The sequence below is a fragment of the Hyla sarda genome, chromosome 3 (genome assembly GCF_029499605.1).
Source record: "Hyla sarda isolate aHylSar1 chromosome 3, aHylSar1.hap1, whole genome shotgun sequence".
In the NCBI taxonomy this organism is placed as follows: domain Eukaryota; kingdom Metazoa; phylum Chordata; class Amphibia; order Anura; family Hylidae; genus Hyla; species Hyla sarda.
The window spans coordinates 154,162,268-154,185,133 of record NC_079191.1 but is presented as its reverse complement, the minus strand read 5'-3'; the positions used below and the strand labels follow the sequence as shown (position 1 = coordinate 154,185,133).

At 37.9% G+C, this 22,866-nt stretch overlaps 1 protein-coding gene and 1 long non-coding RNA gene across 3 annotated transcripts in view; both read right to left on the bottom strand.

Moving 5' to 3' along the window:
* LOC130361792 (uncharacterized) overlaps positions 1-22,866 on the bottom strand; it is a 111,497-nt gene that overhangs the window by 9,029 nt on the left and 79,602 nt on the right. For both annotated transcript variants that reach the window (XR_008891154.1, XR_008891155.1), the window contains one exon: positions 7,078-7,236. This is a non-coding gene — a long non-coding RNA (uncharacterized LOC130361792). The remainder of the gene's footprint in view (positions 1-7,077; positions 7,237-22,866) is intronic.
* On the bottom strand, positions 19,112-21,162 carry SOX2 (SRY-box transcription factor 2). The gene has a single exon (XM_056565286.1). It carries the CDS (start codon positions 20,913-20,915, stop codon positions 19,971-19,973), a length of 945 nt encoding a protein of 314 aa, XP_056421261.1. The 5' UTR covers positions 20,916-21,162; the 3' UTR covers positions 19,112-19,970.

The window sequence follows — 22,866 nt, the reverse complement described above, 5'->3', positions numbered from 1 at the left end:
AATGCAAAGACTAAGTGAACTTCTCTCCTTTTAATCTGCTTTCAGATGTGATTTTTACATTGCCCACATCTGTAACTTGCAGGTGAGTTTAAAAGAGCATTTTATGCTTGAAATAATCTTATTTTTCCACAATTTTGAAAGGGTGCCAATCATTTTGTCCAGCCCATTTTTGGCGTTTGGTGTGACATTTTTTCCTCCCTTTTTTGGTTTAGTTTCAAAACACACATATGGAGTAAACATGTGTATAGCAAAACATGTGTTACTGCAATACTCTTCTGTGAGAAATACTTAATTTTCGTTAAAAATTTCGGGGTGCCATCATTTACGGCCAAGACTGTAGTTAAGCTATTTAATATATAGGTAATATCTATCAACTGTATTTATCTATCTTATATCCAGATTTCTATCTATTATATTTCCAACAATTTTTAGCTGTCCTCTATATTTATTTTTCATCATTATCTGTACATTTGTTTAACTATCTATCTTATATCTATATCATATCTATCTATCTATCTATCTATCTTATATCCATATATCTATCTATCTATCTATCTGTCTGTCTGTCTATCTTAAATCTATGTCATATCTATCTATCTATCTTATATCTATATCATATCTATCTATCTTATATCTATCTATCTCATATCTATCTATCTATCTATCTTATATCTATCTCATATTTATCTATCTATCTTACATCTATCTATCTTATATCTATCTATCTATCTATCTTATATCTATATCAATCTATCTATCTTATATCTATCTATCTCATATCTATCTATCTATCATCTATCTATCTATCTCATATCTATCTATCTCATATCTATCTATCTATCTCATATCTATCTATCTCATATCTATCTATCTATCTCATATCTATCTATCTCATATCTATCTATCTATCTCATATCTATCTATCTATCTCATATCTATCTATCTATCTTATATCTATCTGTCTGTATGTCTATCTTGTATGTCTATCTTATATCTATCTATCTATCTATCTGTCTGTCTATCTGTCTGTCTATTTATCTTGCAAAAAGCAGGTATGCTGCAGAACACAGTTTTAGTGAAAAAGATAGGTAGCCTTTATTCAATTCCAAAAGTGCACTTTTGGAATGAAATAAAGGCTGCATATTGGCCGGCATTTATCATTGTAGTGTAGGTGAAGCATTTTTTAGACCTTTTTTTGTGTGCAGTAATGTGTAGGAGCACCAAATTTATTAAATGGTCACAGAGCATTTGATACATTTTGTGCAGGTCACATTTTCTGAAATTTCTCTCTTCACATAAACCAAAAAGCTAAGTCTGGGCTGGTGTAGTTTTAGAGACTTTTCTATGGCTTTGCGCCTTTTTTGCGCCTTTTCACCAAAAGGCGCAGTTCATAAAATCAGCAGAAATGAGTAAACCAAAAGGCAAAAAAAGGTGCAAATAAACCCTGCTTGCGCCTTTTTTGCAACTTTTCTATATGCAAAAAAACAGTCTAAAGACAATGATAAATGTCATCCATCATTTTTACTACAACTGTGTGCTGCAGCATATCTGCTTTTTGTGGATTAACATTGGCTCCAGACCTGAGCCTTGTCACTGCTTGCACCATCCATCTACAATCTCTGATGTGCTTCTCACCCTGGCCGGCATTTATCATTGTGTTTACCATTTTTTCCATCAATATTTGGAGATATTTTGGCACAATGTGTACCTCCACAAAATGTATCAAATGCTCTGTGACCATTTAATAAATGTGGTACTTCTCCACATTACACATTACAACAAAAGTAAAATGCTTCACTTACACCTACAATGGTGAATGCCCTACCCCCCCCCCCCCCCCCATTTTTTGTATCTCTTATTTTATCTATCTATCTTATATCTATCTATCTATTTATTCATCATATATATATTTGTATATTTTTTTATATATTTATATCTATCTATCAATCTTGTATCTATCTAACTCTTATATCTATCTTATATCTATCATATAGCTATCTATTTATTCATCTCATAGATATATATATATATATATATATATATATGTCTTATGTTTATCTATCTTATATCTATCATATAGCTATCTATTCATCATATATATATATATATTTACATGTCTTATGTTTATCTATCTTATATCTATCATATAGCTATCTATTCCTCATATATATATATATATATATATGTCTTATGTTTATCTATCTTATATCTATCATATAGCTATCTATTTATTCATGTCATATATATATATATATATATATGTCTTATGATTATCTATCTTATATCTATCATATAGCTATCTATTCATCATATATATATATGTATATATATATATGTCTTATGTTTATCTATCTTACATCTATCATATAGCTATCTATTTATTCATCATATATATATATATATATATATATATATATATATATATTTATATATATGTCTTATGTTTATCTATCTAAATGCAAATGTGAATAGTTAAAAGCACTAAATTGTATTGACAGAACTAATAAATAAGGCTGGGTTCACACTGTGCTTATGTTTTATACACTTGAAAAAGAAAAAAAGTTTAGGGACGCTAAAAACGTACCCTGCTGCATGCGTTTTTTGTGTAGACTACAATGCATAATTAAATGTACTGCAGCGGAGACAAAAATGCAGTGTGAACCCAGCAACAATAATGATTTTGTAAGAAACCGTCAGGATTAGGGGAGGTGTTCACACTGCATTTCTGTCTGCATTTCACTGTTTCTGCTGAAGTGCGTTTATTTTTGCTCTGTACAAAAAGACAAAATAACACAATTTCTTTTCTTTCTTTCTTTTTCTTTGATGTAAGTCAATAGGAAACAGCTTTCTGTATGGCATCCAGCAGCATCAGCTTTTAGCATCCCTGAACCTATACATTTTTTCCTTTTCAAGTGTATAAAACGTATACGTTAAACAGGAACAAAAATGAGATGTCATTTCTTTTTGACAGATAGACAGTTATGAGATAAATAGGTGTATTTTACTAGCACACTTTCTTTAGTCATGAACACTGCCTCTTGTAAAGAAGAGAAATTAGGTATATGATCTCTAAATATAGAAAGAATTCCAAGGTCTCCAAGTGAAAATAAAAATCGGTAACTTAACATAACGTCATAGACTGTGTAATGTGAATGGGGTATGTGCAGAGACCCCCCCTTCATGAAAACTATGTGAAGTGAGCGGATAAATGAGTTGGAGCTGTTTGTGGCATTATTTGTGCACTTGTGCCCCCTCCTCCTCCTCCTCCTCCTCCTCCTCCTCCTCCTCCTCCTGCTTCTCCCAGGATCCGATGCACAAGGATGAAGAATGCCATACATCATCACAGTCCCCTGCTGTCCCTGCTTAAAGTGCATCAAAGCTGACATTGTTCCACGCTTGGGGTGAGCTAGCAGAGGAGCACCATTGTTCAGGCCCCCTCTGTGGGGAAAGTTTTCTATGAGTGCGAGCTGTCACCTCTGGGACTTGTTGCCAAACAGGTAGCACAGTGTAATAGATTGGAACTGCTCACACTGGGGCACATCAAAAGACGTCTGCTGGCATATAAGTATAGATTTATTTATTTATACTTATATGTTTTTTACATATATCTATATATATATATATATATATATTTATACTTATGTTTTTTTACATATATATATATATATTTTTTTTTTTTTACTTATATATTTTTTTACATATATATATATATATATATTTATAATTATATGATTTTTTTACATATATCTATATATATATATATATAGATATATTTATACTTATATATTTTTTTACGTATATATATATATGTTTTTTTTACATATATATATATATATATATATATATATATATATATATATATACAGTTATACAGTGATCCCTCAACTTACAATGGCCTCAACATACAATAGTTTCAACATACAATGGTCTTTTCTGGACCATTGTAAGTTGAAACCAGACTCAACATACAATGTACAGACAGTCCAGATCTGTGAAATGCGTCAATGGCTGGAAGATCTGACCAATCAGAATGGGCAATTTACCGTTAAACACCTGTATTACTGAAGTGTATGCACTGACTGGTGTCTGGTAGCACCCCCTACTGTACAGGGAGGTATTACATGTTCTGTACTCTTTACCTGTCCCAGGGTTAGCTGCTCCTTTGGACACCAGGTGAGGGGGACACCATGTTACTTTTTTAGGACATTGCGTGTACTGTACAGGACCCCGAAGAATCCTCTGTCCTCTACATAGACCAGTGTTTCCCAAGCATGGTGCCCCCAGCTGTTGCAAAACTACAACTCCCAGCATGCCCGGACAGCCTTTGGCTGTCCGGGCATGCTGGGAGTTGTAGTTTTGCAACAGCTGGAGGCTTCCTGCTTTGGAAACACTGACATAGACAGTGATTTACAGCTCCCAGCAGATCTTTCTTACTTTTATATGTAAGGATTTGCTTTATCTATATTAGTTATCTACTTATTTATCTTTAATCCTCACTTTTTCCTATTTTTGGATGACATTTTGGTGCCTTTAGAACCAATTACCAGGTTTCCATAGAGTTCTGGTCTCAACATACAATGGTTTCAACATACAATGGTCATCCCAGAACCAATTAATATTTTAACTTGAGGGACCACTGTATATAGATAGATATATATATATATATATATATATATATATATATATATATACTTATATTTTTTTTACATATACACACACATATATATATATATATATATATATATATATATATATATATATATATATATATGTAAAAAAAATATAGATTTTTTTTGTTAGGTTGAAATAGGCCTGAAGTTTAAGTGCACAAAGGAAATAGTGAAATGACAAACTTAGCTCTGCTACATTTGTACACAGTCATTGTACTGCAGAACAGCTATAGCAGCCAGGGTGAGAGGGGGATTTGTAGACTTTTCCAAGCCTTGATCTGCAAGTCTTGAGGCTTGTGGAGTGTATTTACTCTGGGAATATCCAGGCTGTTGCTAGGCACAGCACACAACAGCATTCCCCATAAATCCCACGTTGTATGGTCTGGTAGGAGGGTGAGTAGGGGGCCAGACATCCGAGGGACCCTCCATATCCAAACAGTTCATTTCCACAAGTCATCTCCCGAAATGTCTACAATTACTTTGCCATTGTTCTTGGTCTTCCCTGCCGGGGTCCCCCCCAAAACAAGGCCTGGAGTTATTAAATAATAAAGCTATTGTGAATTACATTGTTGTTTCAAAAAATAGGCCAATTATCCGCTCTTATATTGCCATAAAGATCATATTAACTGGAATTAGTAGCCTTCATGTGTCACTAGTGGTTTATTTGTCTCACAGAGAACAAACACAGCACAGGAATGTTGAGAAGTAGAGGAGATTATCAAAATTAAAGTTATCTGCCTAACACCAGGATTAGGGAGCACCCTATTCTGTCCTCCCTCCTGACATTCAATCCCCATAGCACCAGTTCTATCTCATTGATATCAAGTTTCAGAACTAGGAAAATGGCCATAAGAAAATTGGGGATATTGCCACATTTGTCATCAATCTCTGTGGTTCTGTATGTAATGTATATAAACATTGCCCATTGGTCTAAATGTACATGTAAACTAGATATGAATTTGTGTGTACATGAATGCTACATACAGGGCTGTAGGAATATAAATGGTGAAAATGGGTCTAACACTTATGTATATGGTTGCCTCACATTCAGTCATGTGAAATAGAAAGGACACTTCTTGCTTTTTAACATATGGGGAAATATCAATATTCTCTATTCATTGAAACAGTGTATAAACAGTATATAAAGAAATAAGATGATATAACTGAACTAAAGGTGATGGACATTAGTGTGGACATGGCACAATTATGCCTGTTTGGTTGGTTCTTTCTTAATGAGATCTAAGGCTGTACTATGCCTAGATCAAAAAAATAATAATATTTAAAGTCTCTAGAAAAAAGTTTATAAATATCTAGGAGTCTAAAACGATATTCAACATTTTTAAGAGACAAATGCATGGAGTATGTTCCACAAGTGGAGATGCCAAGATGCCAAAGGCATGCCATCCCTATAGATAATATAAGAAGCCTCCAAGAACCCCAAATTTTAATCCCAGAACCTACAGGTAGATCTTGTTACATCAATGACAAATTGCATTAGAAATTCCACAGCTCTCCTTCTATACCCGGAGCAGACCAAGTCCAGGCAATATAGAACAAAATAAAATGGTCCAGCACTTGTGTCGGTGAATTCATGGGGATTTATTAACAGATTAAAGACAGGTACAGACCAGGTGACGCGTTTCGGCTGCTAGCGTAGCCGAAACGCGTCACCTGGTCTGTGCCTGTCTTTAATCTGTTAATAAATCCTCATGAATTCACCGACACAAGCGCTGGACCACTCGGTTTTGCATTAGTTATATCTACAGGAGATGTGTGCCAGGGGGAAGGCTTTGCTGGCTGGTAACATCAGGGAAAGACTAAAGTGTCCTCAAGAACATCAAAAACCAAAACCCAACTGTAAAGCACAGTGGTGGAAATGTAATATTTGGGGGGGTAGAGGGAATGTGAGGATAATACAAGACCATCTGTCACAAGATTAGTGTCGGTATAAAAGAAACATGACAATGACCAATGGTAAAACTGATCCTAAATATTTGAATGGAACAATTCACGTTCCTCCGGTGCCTTCATTTGGACACCGGGTCATCGGATATGCTACACAGTGCCGGACAGGGGAATACATCTTGATACGTTTTTTTCATCCGTTCTGCACAAATAATGTCTGCCGAATCCTGGACAACTGATACATACAGATGCACTTTGCCATCAGTTGTTATCAGTTGTGGGCAGTTTTAGGCTATACATATATGTATATATATATATATGTATATATATATATATATATATATATATATATATATATATTATATATAAATTCAGCCTAAAATTACCAGTAAATCCAACATGAGATGACAATATATATGTATATATATCCACGTATGTTAAATATGAATAGATGTTACTGTTTCCCATGACATGCGCAGTAGTTGCATTCAATCTCTATTACCTATACAGAATGCTTCTATGAGCAAATCTTACAAATCCTCTTCTCCAGTGACTGTCGCTGGGATCCATTGTGATTTTGCATCAGTTCTGGTATGTCTAGTCACATCTAGGTGTAATACTGCAGCCCCTGATGAAGTTGTGCGTTTTTCTCTCCAGTTTCCTGTAAGTAATAAAATCCATTTACAGTGATGCAGAAAATAACTTCCCCAAAACAATAATGGTTGCCTGTCATTTTTTTCTGCTTAGCAGCTTGCGGTGAAATAGCAGAATTCACTTGAAGGTGATGCCATTTGTACTCAGATAAAACTTTTCTGCTTACATGGGTTTTTATAAGCAAACAAGCAGGCAATTTTCGCAGTGCAATGCTCCAGCAGGTCCTCCCAAAGAGGTCTAATCTGCTGCATGCAGGAGGAGAGAGGCCTGCAATGAGGTGACAGTGACAATAAGAAGTCTCTATTACCAGCACCAGGGCACTGGAGCTAGAGATTGGGTTAATCCTGTCTATGAAGAATGCACTCACAGTCTATAAAGCAGGTACATGCTTGTATACAGTGATTGCTGCTAATGATGATAAATCTACCATTTACCAGATGAGCGATTCACCTATTTATCTATACAAATAATTGGCCAGTTGGGAGATATCATCTGCGAATGGGTCAGATGTGCAGAGTAGTAATAAAAGCAGACATGTCTTAATAAGATGGACAGATTATTTGATTCCTTCTCTTTGCAGAATGACAGAAATTCAGTGTTTGTCATACAAAGTGACAAATGTTCATTAAAGGAGCCTTGCTGGTGCTACTGTATAGCCACTTTGTGAACTGAGCACTGTGTAAGAGGGTGAGTTGATGCCATGCTGACAGGCAGTGTGTGGTCTATTGTGGAGAATGTGCTTTTTTGGCTGAACACACAGACCCCCCTCCCTCCCTTCCCATGCCCCCAGCAGCACTGCACCTGCACTGGATAACCCAGCTCCTGGCATTTTCCAGAACAGACTGTTCAAGTAGAAGACATCTCTGACAGGACTCAATTCATCCTGCTTTGCTGCCATCCCATCCATTGACTATGGCTCCTCACAGATCCCACAGAGACACTTATTTGGGGGATATTTTTACTTTTAATGACTGCACTAATACACCAACTTAAAAGACATAGGAAAGTATTATCTACGGCTATTGGAGTGGGCACGTCGAGTAAAGAGTCCCTAAATCACCCAAAAATGTATAGTGTGTGTACAGTGGGGGAGGGGCACAGGTAGACGTCAGCAGTGTGCTTTCCAAACTCAACTTTTATGTACAGTATTGTTGAATACACCATATAGATCCTTTCCTATTTACTCAGTTTATTAATATAATAGATAATCATGATAATGAAGACAGATAAATATTCTTATTACATACATTTACAGAATTGACTAACATTCTTGTTATAATCTAACAGCAATGTTTTTCTAATCTATCAATCATCTAGTTATTATCATTTTATTAACACAATCTATCTATATCAACCCGCCAATTTATCTGTTTGCATATCTATCTCTAGATATATTATCTCATATGTATATATATATATATATATATATATATATATATATATATATATATATATATATGAGATATTATGATATATATATATATCATAATGTATATATAATCTATTTATATATCATCTGTATATCTATTTATATTTATCACAATGTGTCTATCATCTGTATATCTATCTATTTATCGTGTATCTATCATCTGTATATCTTTTATAATATATTTATCATCATGTATCTATCATCTGTATATCTATTTATCATAATGTGTCTATCATCTGTATATCTATTTATATTTTTCACAATGTATTTATCATCTGTTTATTTATCCTAAATCTAGCTATCTCTCATAATGTATCTATCATCTGTTCCTCATATATCTATAGGATTACTTCTAGGTAAATTGCAGCAGAATAGACAGCACCTTAGCGCCTTCTATCAGCCTTTCCCGCCCGGTCCAATAAACAATATAACAATAAATAATTCGCCACTATCTCTTCTCAACTATTGCCCGTATATTCATCTGTGCAGCCGGGATCGGGTATATTTTCTATGCACCAAGGATCACGATATATGTTCTTCTATCGGGACTATTTAAAGCGCCTTGGGTTATATTATTGCACATTACAGACACCTAGAACTACTGTTGTGCGCTGACCACGTGACATGTCATATATTTTCTGATATATATCTATATATATATATATATATATATATATATATATATATATATATATATATATATATAGACAAGTCCCCCCTGTTGCCTTATAAACAAGTATATGTTGTCAATTATTAGGGTTAATTCATTGGTGACAATACAATAAGGCGACATCACCTGCTAATTGATGTTCATCCGTAGCTACAATTAATGTACAAAAGTTAATGCCAATTTAACTCTTTCCCTCTTTAAAAAAAAAAAGTCTTCATTGCTCAGGATTAGCTTGGCTTCCACAAGAATTGATCTGACATCTCAAGCTGAAGACGGCTGCTTAAATACATCGATTATTTATTATTTATTATTATTCCTATCTGCCTGTGATCACTAAGGAGGAAATATTATAAGGTAATATTGCACAAATGAATTTGCTGGCACTGTACACACATCCCATAGCAGCAGCATAAAGTAGAACTCTACTTATCTCATTAACTCTTCTGTATAGTGTGATGGAGGAAGGAAAAACTTTTCTATTTATCTGTCTAACCATGATGGGGCCAGTGCGCAAGATATTTTGTGTGAATAGTTAATTGCGCTTCTTAAAGGGGGGGCTCCACACTATGTAATCCCCCTTGCTGGATTGCTCTGATAGTTTGATACTGATTTGATATTATGTTCTGAAACTATAGACATTATTATTGTTAATAACAAATAAATAAATACAATGTCTATGTGCACATGTATAGCTAAATATAGTGTGAAAGACAAATGGAAGCAATACATTTCTAGTGTGTGTGTGTGTTATACTTCGTGCACTAATTCTCCCCAAAAGCTGGAGCGGTGACGTCATGGGGCTGATTAGCATAAAGCAGGGGGATCAGCAGTCAGTCTGCTGTAGGATGATAAGAGTCTCCCGAGAAATTCGTTCATTCCTATAATACATTCATTATTTCTCTGTCTTCCACAAGTCTGCAATTTGTAAGGGCTTTAAGGGAAAAAAATAATAATCATCATTGCAAAAGAACACAGGATCAAACCTAGAACTGTGTCCCGGCTGCCGAAACGCGTATGCACCCGCGGATATTACATGAAATTAAGGGGAAATGTCGCAATTTATGCCCTTTAAGTGCCAGATACTTGTGTTAATTCCCCCATAGATCACAGCACTTTACACTGGATATAAATTGTCGGCACATGGCTGGGACTTAGATCATTACAGCAAGGTTAAAGAGTCTATAAACGAATATATAAGAACTATTATAGTGACAACGGATTGACAATAAAAATAGAATATTAAAAGAATATTATATTAAATAAAATATTAAAAGCAGAAACATCCAATTGGCCTTATCATTTCCAGTAGATCTATTAAAAAGTATGGTGTCTAGGCACTGTTTATATCGTGATACTGTGCTATCTGGGTTGGGTCCAAGCAAGGTTTTATCAAGAAGAAAGAAAAAAAAAACGCATAGTGAAATGGGTTAACTGACTGAAAGTGAAGATGCACCAGGCTAGGCTCAAGCTATGTTCACATTTTATTCAGTATTTTTAACTAATAAAGCAGGATTGGAACCAACACAGAAAAAGGTGCAAATCTTTCCAATATAGATTCCAACATAGCAAATAATTATGTGTGAACATAGCCTTATACTGCTTCTTGTCTCAGCCAGAACACGGTATATATAGCAGTGGTCTTTAACCACTTCGGCTGTCCGGGCATGCTGAGAGTTGTAGTTTTGCAACATCTGGAGGTCCACAGGTTGGAGACCATTGATGTATAGGATACTAGACAGGCAAAACTACAACTCCCAGCATGCTGGGAGTTGTAGTTTAGCAACATCTGGAGGTCCGCAGGTTGGAGACCACTGATATATAGGATACTAGACAGGTACATTTTAGGCCACTTTCGCATAAGCGTCTTTTTGAAAGTTGGTATGGATGCGTTCACACTAGCCTACTTGTCTTTATTTATTTATTTATTTATTTATTTTGTTCAACAAAATAAGAAAGAATTCTTTGATGGATTCCAATAAATTCTATGGAATAAAAATTGCTGTGGCGACCAAGTATGTGTGTCTATTCTTCACAAGAGTCCAGAGATACAAAACATTGGTTTGCACATTGGCATTGTTTACATATAAAATATAAACATTTACTATAAAAATGCGAAATAAATAGATATGTAGCAAAAGAACAAAAAAATAAATAAATACATTATAAAAAAAAAAAAAAGCACAGTCAGGAACGATCATATGAGGATAAAACCACATTGGCTTTTGTTTGTTTTTTGTTTAGTTGCTTTTTTGTTTTTTTTTACATTTTTTATATTAATTCATGCAAACAGATTTACTTCCTAGGTGTTTGTCCCAAAGAAATAAATGAAAAGGATCCATCATGAAGAGTTGTATTTCGAATGTTTAGAATTCCAAAAACATAGTGGTGTGTGTATAGTAGATATATTAGTGTGTATAAGTAGATATAAACGTGTGTATAGTAGTAGATGCCTTCACAACCCTGCGTTTTTTTATGTGCAAGAAGTATTGAACAGCTGATGCACTGAACAAAAAAAAGATGTATTACTTGTCCTATCAGTAATCCAGTGTCCAGAAAACATAACGAAAGACCTGTGTTGTTTTGGAGATACACAATATCTGAAATAAAAACAACCTGCGCATAAAAATTTAAAGACGTATTTACCAGAGATGTAAAAAAAAAAAAAAAAAAGGATCCTAGTAATGAACTCAACTCTTGAAAAAGCAAATTATATGTTAGCACCGATTTAGTGAAGTTGTCTTTGATTTGCCATATTTAGGTCGAGAAAATACAGCCAGATTAAAAAAGAAACAAAAACGGATCAAAAACGGACAATGCGTTTTTTGCACTTTTAATGTAAGTTTAGATCTCATCTACACTAGTGTCTTTTTGAGAACACAACTGATCATAACGGATCCTACTAAGGCTTTGTTCACATATATCAGTCATCCAGAACAGTTTCCCACAGGTGTGCACCGGAGGGAAACTGAGGCTAGAACTGATCCCATTCATTTGAATGGGACAGTTCACAATCATCCAACGTTTCAATTTTGACGCTGGATGGTTGGACATGCCGGAGGGCACCGGACAGGGGAGCACAGCTTGCTGCGTTCCCCTGTCCGTTGCCCAGAAACAATGGACGCCGCATGCCATACAACTGATGACAAGTTGTCATCAGTTGTGGCATCAGTTGCGTCGAGATTTAGGCTGAGTTCACCTATGCCGGATGCCGGACATATGTGAACCTAGCCTAATTTCTACTACATACATAGCTGACAAAGTGCCGCAATCAAAAGACATGCTGCAAAAAAACAAAAAAAAAAAAAAAAACGCCAGTGTGAATGTGTCCTATGGCTGCGTCTGTCGCAATTACTGCGCCGTATTTGAGGAAGGATAGCGTGGCGTGCAGCGCTATTCTTATAAGAATCATGGACACCACAAGTCAATGGAGTCTGTTGGTCACCATTGGTGCCCTTTATGCGACAGATTTGGCACACCCTCATTTTTTGATTTTCAGCACTTACGTTGGAACAGAAAAACGGAATTGACAACGCAGGTGTGAACAGAGCCTTAGCATATTTTTTGGAAAAACATTTGTTTTTCCCTACATCTTACTGACATTGAGTTCAGTGTGGGGGACAAACTGGAGGTTTTTAGAGAGAAAAAAAAACGTATCAATCACTTCAGCATATGAAAATATGTATATTAAAAAAAATTGGGCAACCATAAAAATAAAACGCAGCATGTGAAAAGAAGCATTAGGAGTAGTCACACATTCTGTGTATTGTGAAACTGCATGATCAGCTGACACAAACAATGGCAAAGGAAGCTATAGCTGCTTGCCTTCCATAGAGATAAACTACAAACAAATACAAACTGCAAATACATTTCATTTGATGTATTAGTAGTCTAATCAGTTTAGCTATAAATAAAATAAAAACCTAACCCTGTACCCTTTTGAACAACCGATCTGTTGCATAAAATAACAGCACTTTGTATCAGCTTTCCCATCAGGCAGTTTGCAGTGGAAATGAATGGAATCACTTATTTTTTTTTATGTTTAATGACAAAAGAACCAAAAAACGCAGGTGGGAGTCCAGCTTCTCACAAATCCCAGTAGTTGCCTGCAGCTTCCAGTGTGGGAAACTCCAAGCAAGGAGTAGGGCTCATGACGTCACCAGTCTGGCCCTAAGTTTACATTCTTTCCCCTTATAGAATTTGCTTTCCTCTTAACATTTCAGAATTATTTAATTGGAAAAAAATAATAATAATAATCTACTGTATAATCCATACTCTTTCTAATTTTAGACTTTAATAGGGGACTCCACTCACAGCATTCCCTATATCAGTGTTTCACAACCAGGGTGCCTCCAGCTGTTGCAAAGCTACAACTCCCAGCATGCCCAGACAGCCGAAGGCTGTCTGGGCATGCTGGGAGTTGTAGTTTTGCAACAGCTGGAGGCACCCTGGCTGGGAAACAATGCCCTATATAGACCCAACATAATCCTCTTGTACTAAGTCACCTGTACTCCCTATAACTAAAAGTTTCTTATCCCATTCACTCCAAGACAACTGCTAATAATCGATACATTCTCCATCTATATAAATATCTCATCACCACCTAATAATAACGCAGTGCTGGGAGTTGTATATATATATATATATATATATATATATATATATATATATATATAACGCAGTGCTAATGTGTGCGGTTTATCTTGTAGTGCCCTGTGCACACAGGCAGAACAGTGGCTCCACCATAAACCCAGAATACAGAGCGCTGTTTATTTACTCTCAGCCCTTACAAAGAATGAGCAGCCCCTATTGTAAAGCCTTTATCTCTCACAAGAATGGAGGTTTCCCCAGCTCAAAAGCCCCAATAATTTGTCAACACAAAACTCATTTACATTGCAGAATTGGAAAAAGAAAGTGCTCATAGTTCAATGTGAGGAGGAATAGCTGAAGGTCAGGGAGTGATCGAAGGTATAGAAACCCCTTCCCCTGTGCGAAACCTCCCCTTATAGCAAGGCCATGTAGCCTGCAGCACTAGGGGGGGGGGGGGGGGGGGGGGGGGGGGTTATAGACATTGGTTGAAAAGTTCGTTATACTGAACGAATGTTTATTTACTTTAACGAATTTAATTTCATTTTCTAGTTTGTATTATGCCTTCCATTTATCTATGTAGAGATGTGTCACTTTGTACCATCCCTATTTCTATATCTGTCTGTCTGTGGATCAATCTATCCATCTCTCTGTTAAATACACATTTATCTATTTATACTTTTATTTTATTTTTACTTATTATACTTATTTATATCTATTTATACATCTATAGAGATGTCTGTTGATATCATGCCTATTTGTCTGCCTCTATGCATATCTGTCCATCTCTAACCTATAGATTTATCTAGATATAGGATCTCTATGTATCTGCCTATCCATCTATAGATACATCTATTCATACCATATCTATCTATCACTACCTGTCACATTTATCTGCATCGATTTTCTCAATATCTATCTATCTATCTATAGACATATATATTCATAAAATATCTATTTATCTGCTTATCCATCTATAGATACATCTATTCATACCATATCTATCTATCACTACCTGTCACATTTATCTGCATCGATTTTCTCAATATCTATCTATCTATCTATCTATCTATCTATCTATCTATCTATCTATCTATAGACCTATATATTCCTAAAGTATCTATTTATCTGCCTGTCCATCTATAGATACATCTATTCATACCATATCTATCTATCTATCTATCTCTACCAGTCACATTTATCTGTATCCATTTTCTCAATATCTATCTATCTGTAGACATATATATTCATATAGTATCTATTTATCTGCCTATCCATCTATGTAGATCTAGTCATACCATATCTATCTCTACTTGTCACATTTATCTGCATCGATTTTCTCAATATCTATCTATCTATAGACCTATATATTCATAAAGTATCTATTTATCCGCCTATCGATCTCTATAGATCTATTCATAATATTTCTATCCATATATCCCTCTACCTGTCAGGTTTAGCTAAATCCATTTATTCAATATCTATCTATCTATCCATATCTTTCATATGACCTAAACATGTATCTATACAATATCTATGTATTTAATTACTTCTTTCTATTCCGCTCTAGATATATGCACTCATACCATACCTATTTTACCTTCCTAAATTTAGTTGTATTTTAGTTGTATATCCATCTATAGATATTTATATTTATACCATGTCTGTCTATCTCCTATCTATCTTTAATATCTATCTATTTATCTATCTATCTATCTATCTCATATCTATCTATCTATCTATCTCATATCTATATCTATCTATCTATCTCCTATATATCTCATATCTATCTATCTATCTATCTATCTATCTATCTATCTATCTATCTCATATCTATTTATCTATCATCTATCTATCTCATATCTATCTATCTCCTATCTATCTATCTATCCATCCATCCATCCATCCATCCATCCTTCTATCTACTAGTCCCATAATGATCAGGATAAAATGAACCATGGCATCCCCTGCTCTGCAGTCAGCTCCATTGCTCTACATTAGACTCTATTTTGTCTGTACAATCTCTCTCGATCTCCAGAGATTCCCGACTACCGTCTACGGCTGCGCCAGAACAAGCGGGATAAATAATTAATTGAAGCGCTGGCCTCTGACCCCCTGAAAGTCCAGTCGGGACGCGTTTGTAGTAATAAAGCCGCCGAGTGAGCCCTTGTCAAATATTCATTTAGCAGTTAATGTGAGCTGTGGTCCCCAGGGACCGGCTGTATGAACAGTCAGGCTGCCTTGCCAAGGATGCCTGCTAATCTACAGCCCTGTTCTACAAAATACTTTACCAGGCTGTTTAATACAATCACATGGGAAACTTTAATCTCATCAGTGGAGTCATCAAAACATTATGGAAGGCTGAAGAGACATTACCCTAAAGCAGTGTATCCCAACCAGGGTGCCTCCAGCTGTTGCAAAACTACAACTCCCAGCATGCCCGGACAGCCGGAGGCTGTCCGGGCATGCTGGGAGTTGTAGTTTTGCAACAGCTGGAGGCACCCTGGTTGGGAAACACTGCCCTAAAATAAGGATAGGAGACAAGGGACACATCTATCTACTCTAGGCGACACAGTCCCAGCTCCATTACCCTACACATATACTAACTAGAGTTTGGTGAAGGCTAAAGTGGCATCAATCTTATTTCTCACGAATAGGTATTTTTTATTGGCTTTTATGGCTTTTTATCTACCCCAAAGATTAGTACTAAATCAATTATACCAAACTAGCAAACAATGATCTGAAGCCTATAAACATAAGAGACATTCCATTAACCATAATATTGATGGCTGGAGAGGAATTATGTATATTGAAGCAAAGATATAAGGCTGGGGGAACCTCAGGGGATAGAGCTTTAAGACTTATAATAATCTAATCTAGGAGGCAATGGAACCAAGTTTGTCTGAGACATTTTTCTGTAGACCAGGTATGGAGACTAGAAAAAGTTTGATCACCTAGGAGACATTCCATCTGTGTGACCAGAGACAATCATTTAGGAGACATCAAAGCAGGGGTGCAACCTAAAAAAACAACAAATCTGCATACAAAGTATAGAAGACATTACTCTAAAATATACATGTAAATCTAAAGGCATTAACTAAACTAGAACCTTGGAAACTAGTGAGACAATGAGGAAACGGTACTGTAAATATATGGGAATATATATATATATATATATATATATATATATATAGATAGATAGATAGATAGATAGATATAATATATGGAAAGGACATTACACCCATCTAAAAGACATTACTAAGATTTAGGGGTCATACCTCTAAAACTAATTATAAACGAATAAAGTAACTCTGATCTAAGATATTACCCAAACCATGCCGTTATGAATACACAGACAGCTCACTTTCGGATTACCTGCGGAATTTCCGCATCATATTTGCTGCGAGAAATCCGCAGCGGATTTTGCTACCATAGACTTTCAATGGTTCATCCGAAAATCCGCAATAGAGGCAGTTTTGCAGATTCTCCTTCGGACCCATTGAATTCAAAGGTAGCAGATTATCTGCTGCGGATTTTCCGCCGCAAATACACTGCGGAAATTCAGCAGGTAATCCGCCCGTGTGAACAAGGAGACAACTCTAAAGAAAACGCAGATGACCGTAGAAACCACAATAGAAGGAACGAATGCGATGTCCATATTTCTATGGGATATCTGTCTATATTTCTAACAAAATAATAATATTATCTACACGTTCCTGGAAGCTTCTAGGCATGCAGAATAAAGGGCCTTTACATCGCAGAACCATAACCATTATACTGAGATCAATAACGTCACAATCTTTACTATTTATATATATATATATATATATATATATATATATATATATATATATATGCACTGTAGATCGCATTCACAGGGAAGATACAAATATTTATTTTGAATTTACCATTTTTAAAATAAAAATATAAAGAATTACGCCATAGGAAATTTGGTGCACTAGTCACTTTTTCCTAAATGCCCGCGCCACATATTTCTGTGCCATTCTGAAATAGGCGTAAGGAATATCTAGACCAGTGGTCTCCAACCTGCGGACCTCCAGATGTTGCAAAACTACAACTCCCAGCATGCCCGGACAGCCTTCGGCTGTCCGGACATGCTGGGAGTTGTAGTTTTGCAACATCTGGAGGTCCGCAGGTTGGAGACCACTGATCTAGACAGACCAACAAAGAAAAAGGCTTACAAATTGGGACCTGGACGACAAGTGGCAACTGGGGCCTGGACTCCCCCATCCCCAAAAAAATAAATAAATTATATATATATATATATATATATATATATATATATATATATATATTTCTGAGACTTCTAAACTGGAGCCTGAGTTGCTTGCAGGTCACACTATGTGATGAGCTGATTTGCATATATATATATATATATATATATATATATATATATATATGTATAGAAATAAATTATAAATAGAAATATTCTGACTGAAAGGGTAAATTCATTGGCGACAATACAATAAAGCGACCCCCCCCCACCCCCTTCCTTGCCCGCCACATGCTGATGTGCATTAATGTGCAAAGGTTCACACAGCCGGTTTAACCCCTCTCCTCCCGAAAAGCAGCAGTGCTCAGGATTTGCATGGCCATTACCATATCCATAACAAGAGAGCTGACATCTCAAGCTGAGGACGGCTGCTTTCTAATATATCGATTATTTATTAACCCTACCTGACCCCCATCATTCGATCCCGGCACTGTACACACATGACACAGCAGCATTTTAAGGAGAACTCTACCTCATCACAGCTGGAGGACCTCTTCTGTATAGTGTGGCCGAAGGAAAAAAGCTTCTTTTATGGCTGGAGATAATATCCAGTGATGGAGCCCGCTGGCAATTTATAGAGACAGGATTAATAGGCGCAATTTTGTTTGCAATACAAAGAAGTTCTGCAGAAGCTGAAGCTGACGGATGGATTACAGTGATCCACTTTATCACCAAATGTCAAAGTAACATTTACCTTGTGTGGAGATAGATGTCCCATTATTCTGGCTTTTTTTTTTTTTTCTCCCCCTGTCATCCCCACTGATCAGGGTTAAAGATATTCACATTCAGGAAACACTAAAAATGAAGGATTATGACGTCACCATGCACTATATACAGCTAGCCTGCAACCCAGTCACCTGCCTGATAGGAATAGATACAAAAGAAATCAAAGACTCAACCTCAGGTCAGGTTCCATATTTCAAAAATTTATTTATCTCAAACTGCAGAATGGAGTAAAAACGTAAGTTGGAAATGTCGCTGTTATAAGGGTGGGATTAGTTCATATATTTATATATATACATAGACTGGGCTAACCGAGCCGAGCCCCCTTTTCTTATTTTTTTTTTCTTTTTCTTTTAAAATACATCTACTGAAACTGAGAGCTCAAAAAAAAAATGAAAATATCAGCACAATAAATTTACAGAAATATTACAAACCATAAGAAAATATGTCAAACACAATAGTTTTTGTGGTGCAGGATGAAGAGCCTGATATAAATTAATAAGTCAATGAGTAGAAAAAAAAAAGAATAAAATAAAGAAAAGCTTCCACTTTTGTTGTGCTCTTTGTCAAGTGGTTCTTACGGGTCCTGGGTTTATTTTTGCGACTATTTATCTAAACGAATAAAATGTCCCAATTGGAAAAAAAACAAAAAATGAAAAAGTGTTCCCCTCCTGCAGCTCATGCCAAGCTGCCTTGACCTACAAGTGTAAAAAGATTGGCAAAGTCGCAGCTTCTAAACAGTGGGCACTGGGGGTGCCCTGTTTATCTGATAAATACTGTACAAAAAGTCCTTGCGAATAATAAAACATTTCATCACTAGCTCTAAATATTATTGGGATTTTTTTCTGCCAGCTCTCTGACCAGTTCCTACCTAGAACTTTGTGTCATCTCCTTTTTCTCTGGTTCTTTACAAGTTCTTTTGATTTTTTTTTCTTTTTGTTTAGTTTCAACCCCCCCCCCCCGTTTTTTTTTTCCTCTGTACAAAAATAGTCCAAAAAAGTCCAAACTCTACTAATAAAAGTTTTTTGTTTTGCTTAGTCCTCACATGTGTGATAGGGGCAGCGTGCCATTGATGGCTGTGCCCGGTACTGAGGCGCTCTGGTAGTGCTGGGACATATGCAGTCTGCTTTGGGCAGATGGCTCCGGCACCTCTGCCCCAGGTAGGTACATGCTGATCATGTCCCGTAGGTCACCTGCCTGGCACGGAGCCCGCGAGTGGGAAGAAGAAGTGACTACAGGCGGGCTGGAGCTGGACTCCGACTTGACTACAGAGCCCATGGAGCCCAGGGTCATGCCAGGGGCCCCTTGCTGGGAGTAGGACATGCTGTAGGTGGGGGAGCCGTTCATGTAGGTCTGGGAGCTGGTCATGGAGTTGTACTGGAGGGCACTGACGTCGTAGCGGTGCATGGGCTGCATCTGAGCCGCATTGTGTGCATTGAGTCCCGGGTGCTGCGGGTAGCCCAGCTGCTCTTGCATCATGCCATAGCCCCCGTTGGTCCAGCCGTTCATGTGCGCGTAGCTGTCCATCCTCTGGTTGACCCCAGCGCCCAGGCTGGCCCCGACCCCTACCCCAGAGCCCATGGAGTTGCCCCCAGGTGCCAGCAGGCCCCCGGGCAGGGTGTACTTATCCTTCTTCATGAGGGTCTTGGTTTTCCTCCGGGGCCTGTACTTGTAGTCGGGGTGCTCCTTCATGTGCAGGGCTCGCAGCCTCTTGGCCTCATCTATGAAGGGTCTCTTCTCGGCCTCGGACAGCAGCTTCCACTCGGCCCCCAGCCTCTTGCTGATCTCCGAGTTGTGCATCTTGGGGTTCTCCTGGGCCATCTTCCTCCTCTGCCCCCTGGACCACACCATGAAGGCGTTCATCGGTCTCTTCACTCGGTCCGGACTGTTCTTCTGGTTGTTGGCCGTAGAGTTGGAGTTCCCGGTGCCCCCAGAAGTCTGCTGGGGGGCGGGGGGCTTGAGCTCGGTCTCCATCATGTTGTACATTCACGCAGCCTTGGTGGGTGCCCTCAGCAGCCAGGAAATAAGGGGTGAGGTGGTCTGTGCCAGGTGAGGTGCCAGGAGTTGGAGTAGTAGTTGCAGGAGTAGTAGTTGTAGTAGTAGTAGTGCCAGTGGTGCACTGTGCCCGCTGCTCAGCTCTCACCAAACCAGGAAACTAGTTTTCATCCTGTGCCTTTGACAAGTGCTGCGACTTTTTTGAAACAAGTTAATAGACAAGCGTCCATGTGACGGGGCTGTCAGGGAATAAATGGCTTCTGGGCAGCCAATCACCGCGCGCCTTCCTCTCTAGATTTGCATGGAGGGGGCGTGGCTACCAGCGAGCGGCAGGCTGCGTGCACTGGGAGGGGGCAGTGCTGAGCAGCCTATTACATTACTGGGCCTGACCCTCCCCCCTCCTCCCCCTCCCGTCTCCCGGCAGCAGCAACAGGTCACACTCGCCTTATAGGAGAGGAAGTGGGGGGACACAAGGCTCCTCTTAAACTTCTTCCCACATGATGATACTACGCTGCTAGTGGTAGACACACACAGGAGGGGATACAGGAGTGTATATACACAGGAGGGGTACAGGAGTATACACAAGAGGGGATACAGGAGTATACACAGGAGGGGTACAGGAGTATACAAAGGAAGGGATACATGAGTGTATATACACAGGAGGGGTACAGGAGTATATACAACAGGGGATACAGGAGTATACACAGGAGGGGTACAGGAGTATACAAAGGAAGGGATACATGAGTGTATATACACAGGAGGGGTACAGGAGTATATACAACAGGGGATACAGGAGTATACACAGGAGGGCTACAGGAGAATACACAGGAAGGGATACAGGAGTATACACAGGAGGGGTACAGGAGTATACACAGGAGGGGTACAGGAGTATACACCAGAGTGGATACAGGAGAATAAACATGAGTGGATACAGGAGTGTATATTCTCAGGAGGGGATACAGGAGTATATACATGAGGCAATACAGGAGTATACACATGAGGGGATACAGGAGTGTATATACACAGGAGGGGGATACAGGAGTATACACATGAGGAGATACAGGAGTACATATACACAGGAGAGGATACAGGAGTGCATATACACAGGAGGGGATACAGGAGTATACACATACCCAGGATACAGAAGTACACATACAGGAGTGCACATACTCACATGGGGGATCCAGTAGTATACATACACAGGGGATACAGGAGTATGCATACTCACACAGGATAGAAGAGTGCACATAGTCACACAGGAGGGGATACAGGAGTCCATATACACAGGAGAGGATACAGGAGTGTATATACACAGGAGGGGTACAGGAGTATACATATGAGGGGATACAGGAGTATACACATGAGGGGCTACAGGAGTGTATATACACACAGGAGGGGTAAAGGAGTATACACAGGAGGGGATGCAGGAGTATACACATGAGGGGATACAGGAGTGCATATACACAGGAGGGGATACAGGAGTGCATATACACAGGAGGGGATACAGGAGTATACACATGAGGGGATACAGGAGTATAAACATGAGGGGATACAGGAGCATATATACACAGGAGAGGATACAGGAGTATAAACATGAGGGGATACAGGAGTGTATATACACAGGAGGGGATACAGGAGTGTATATACACAGGAGGGATTACAGGAGTATACACATGAGATACAGGATATCTCATATACACAGGAGGGGATAAAGGAGTGCATATACACATAAGGAGATACAGAAGTGCATATACACACGAGGGGATACAGAAGTGTATATACACAGGAGGGGATACATGAGTATACACAAGAGGAGATACAGAAGGGCATATACACACAAGGGGATACAGGAGTATATACACAGAGGAGATACAGGAGTGTATATGCACAGGAGGGGATTCAGGAGTATACACATGAGGAGATACAGACATACATATACACA

Bases quoted from the DNA above. Each gene is read 5' to 3' on its own strand.
- SOX2 (XM_056565286.1), bottom strand. From the start codon at position 20,915: ATGTACAACATGATGGAGACCGAGCTCAAGCCCCCCGCCCCCCAGCAG.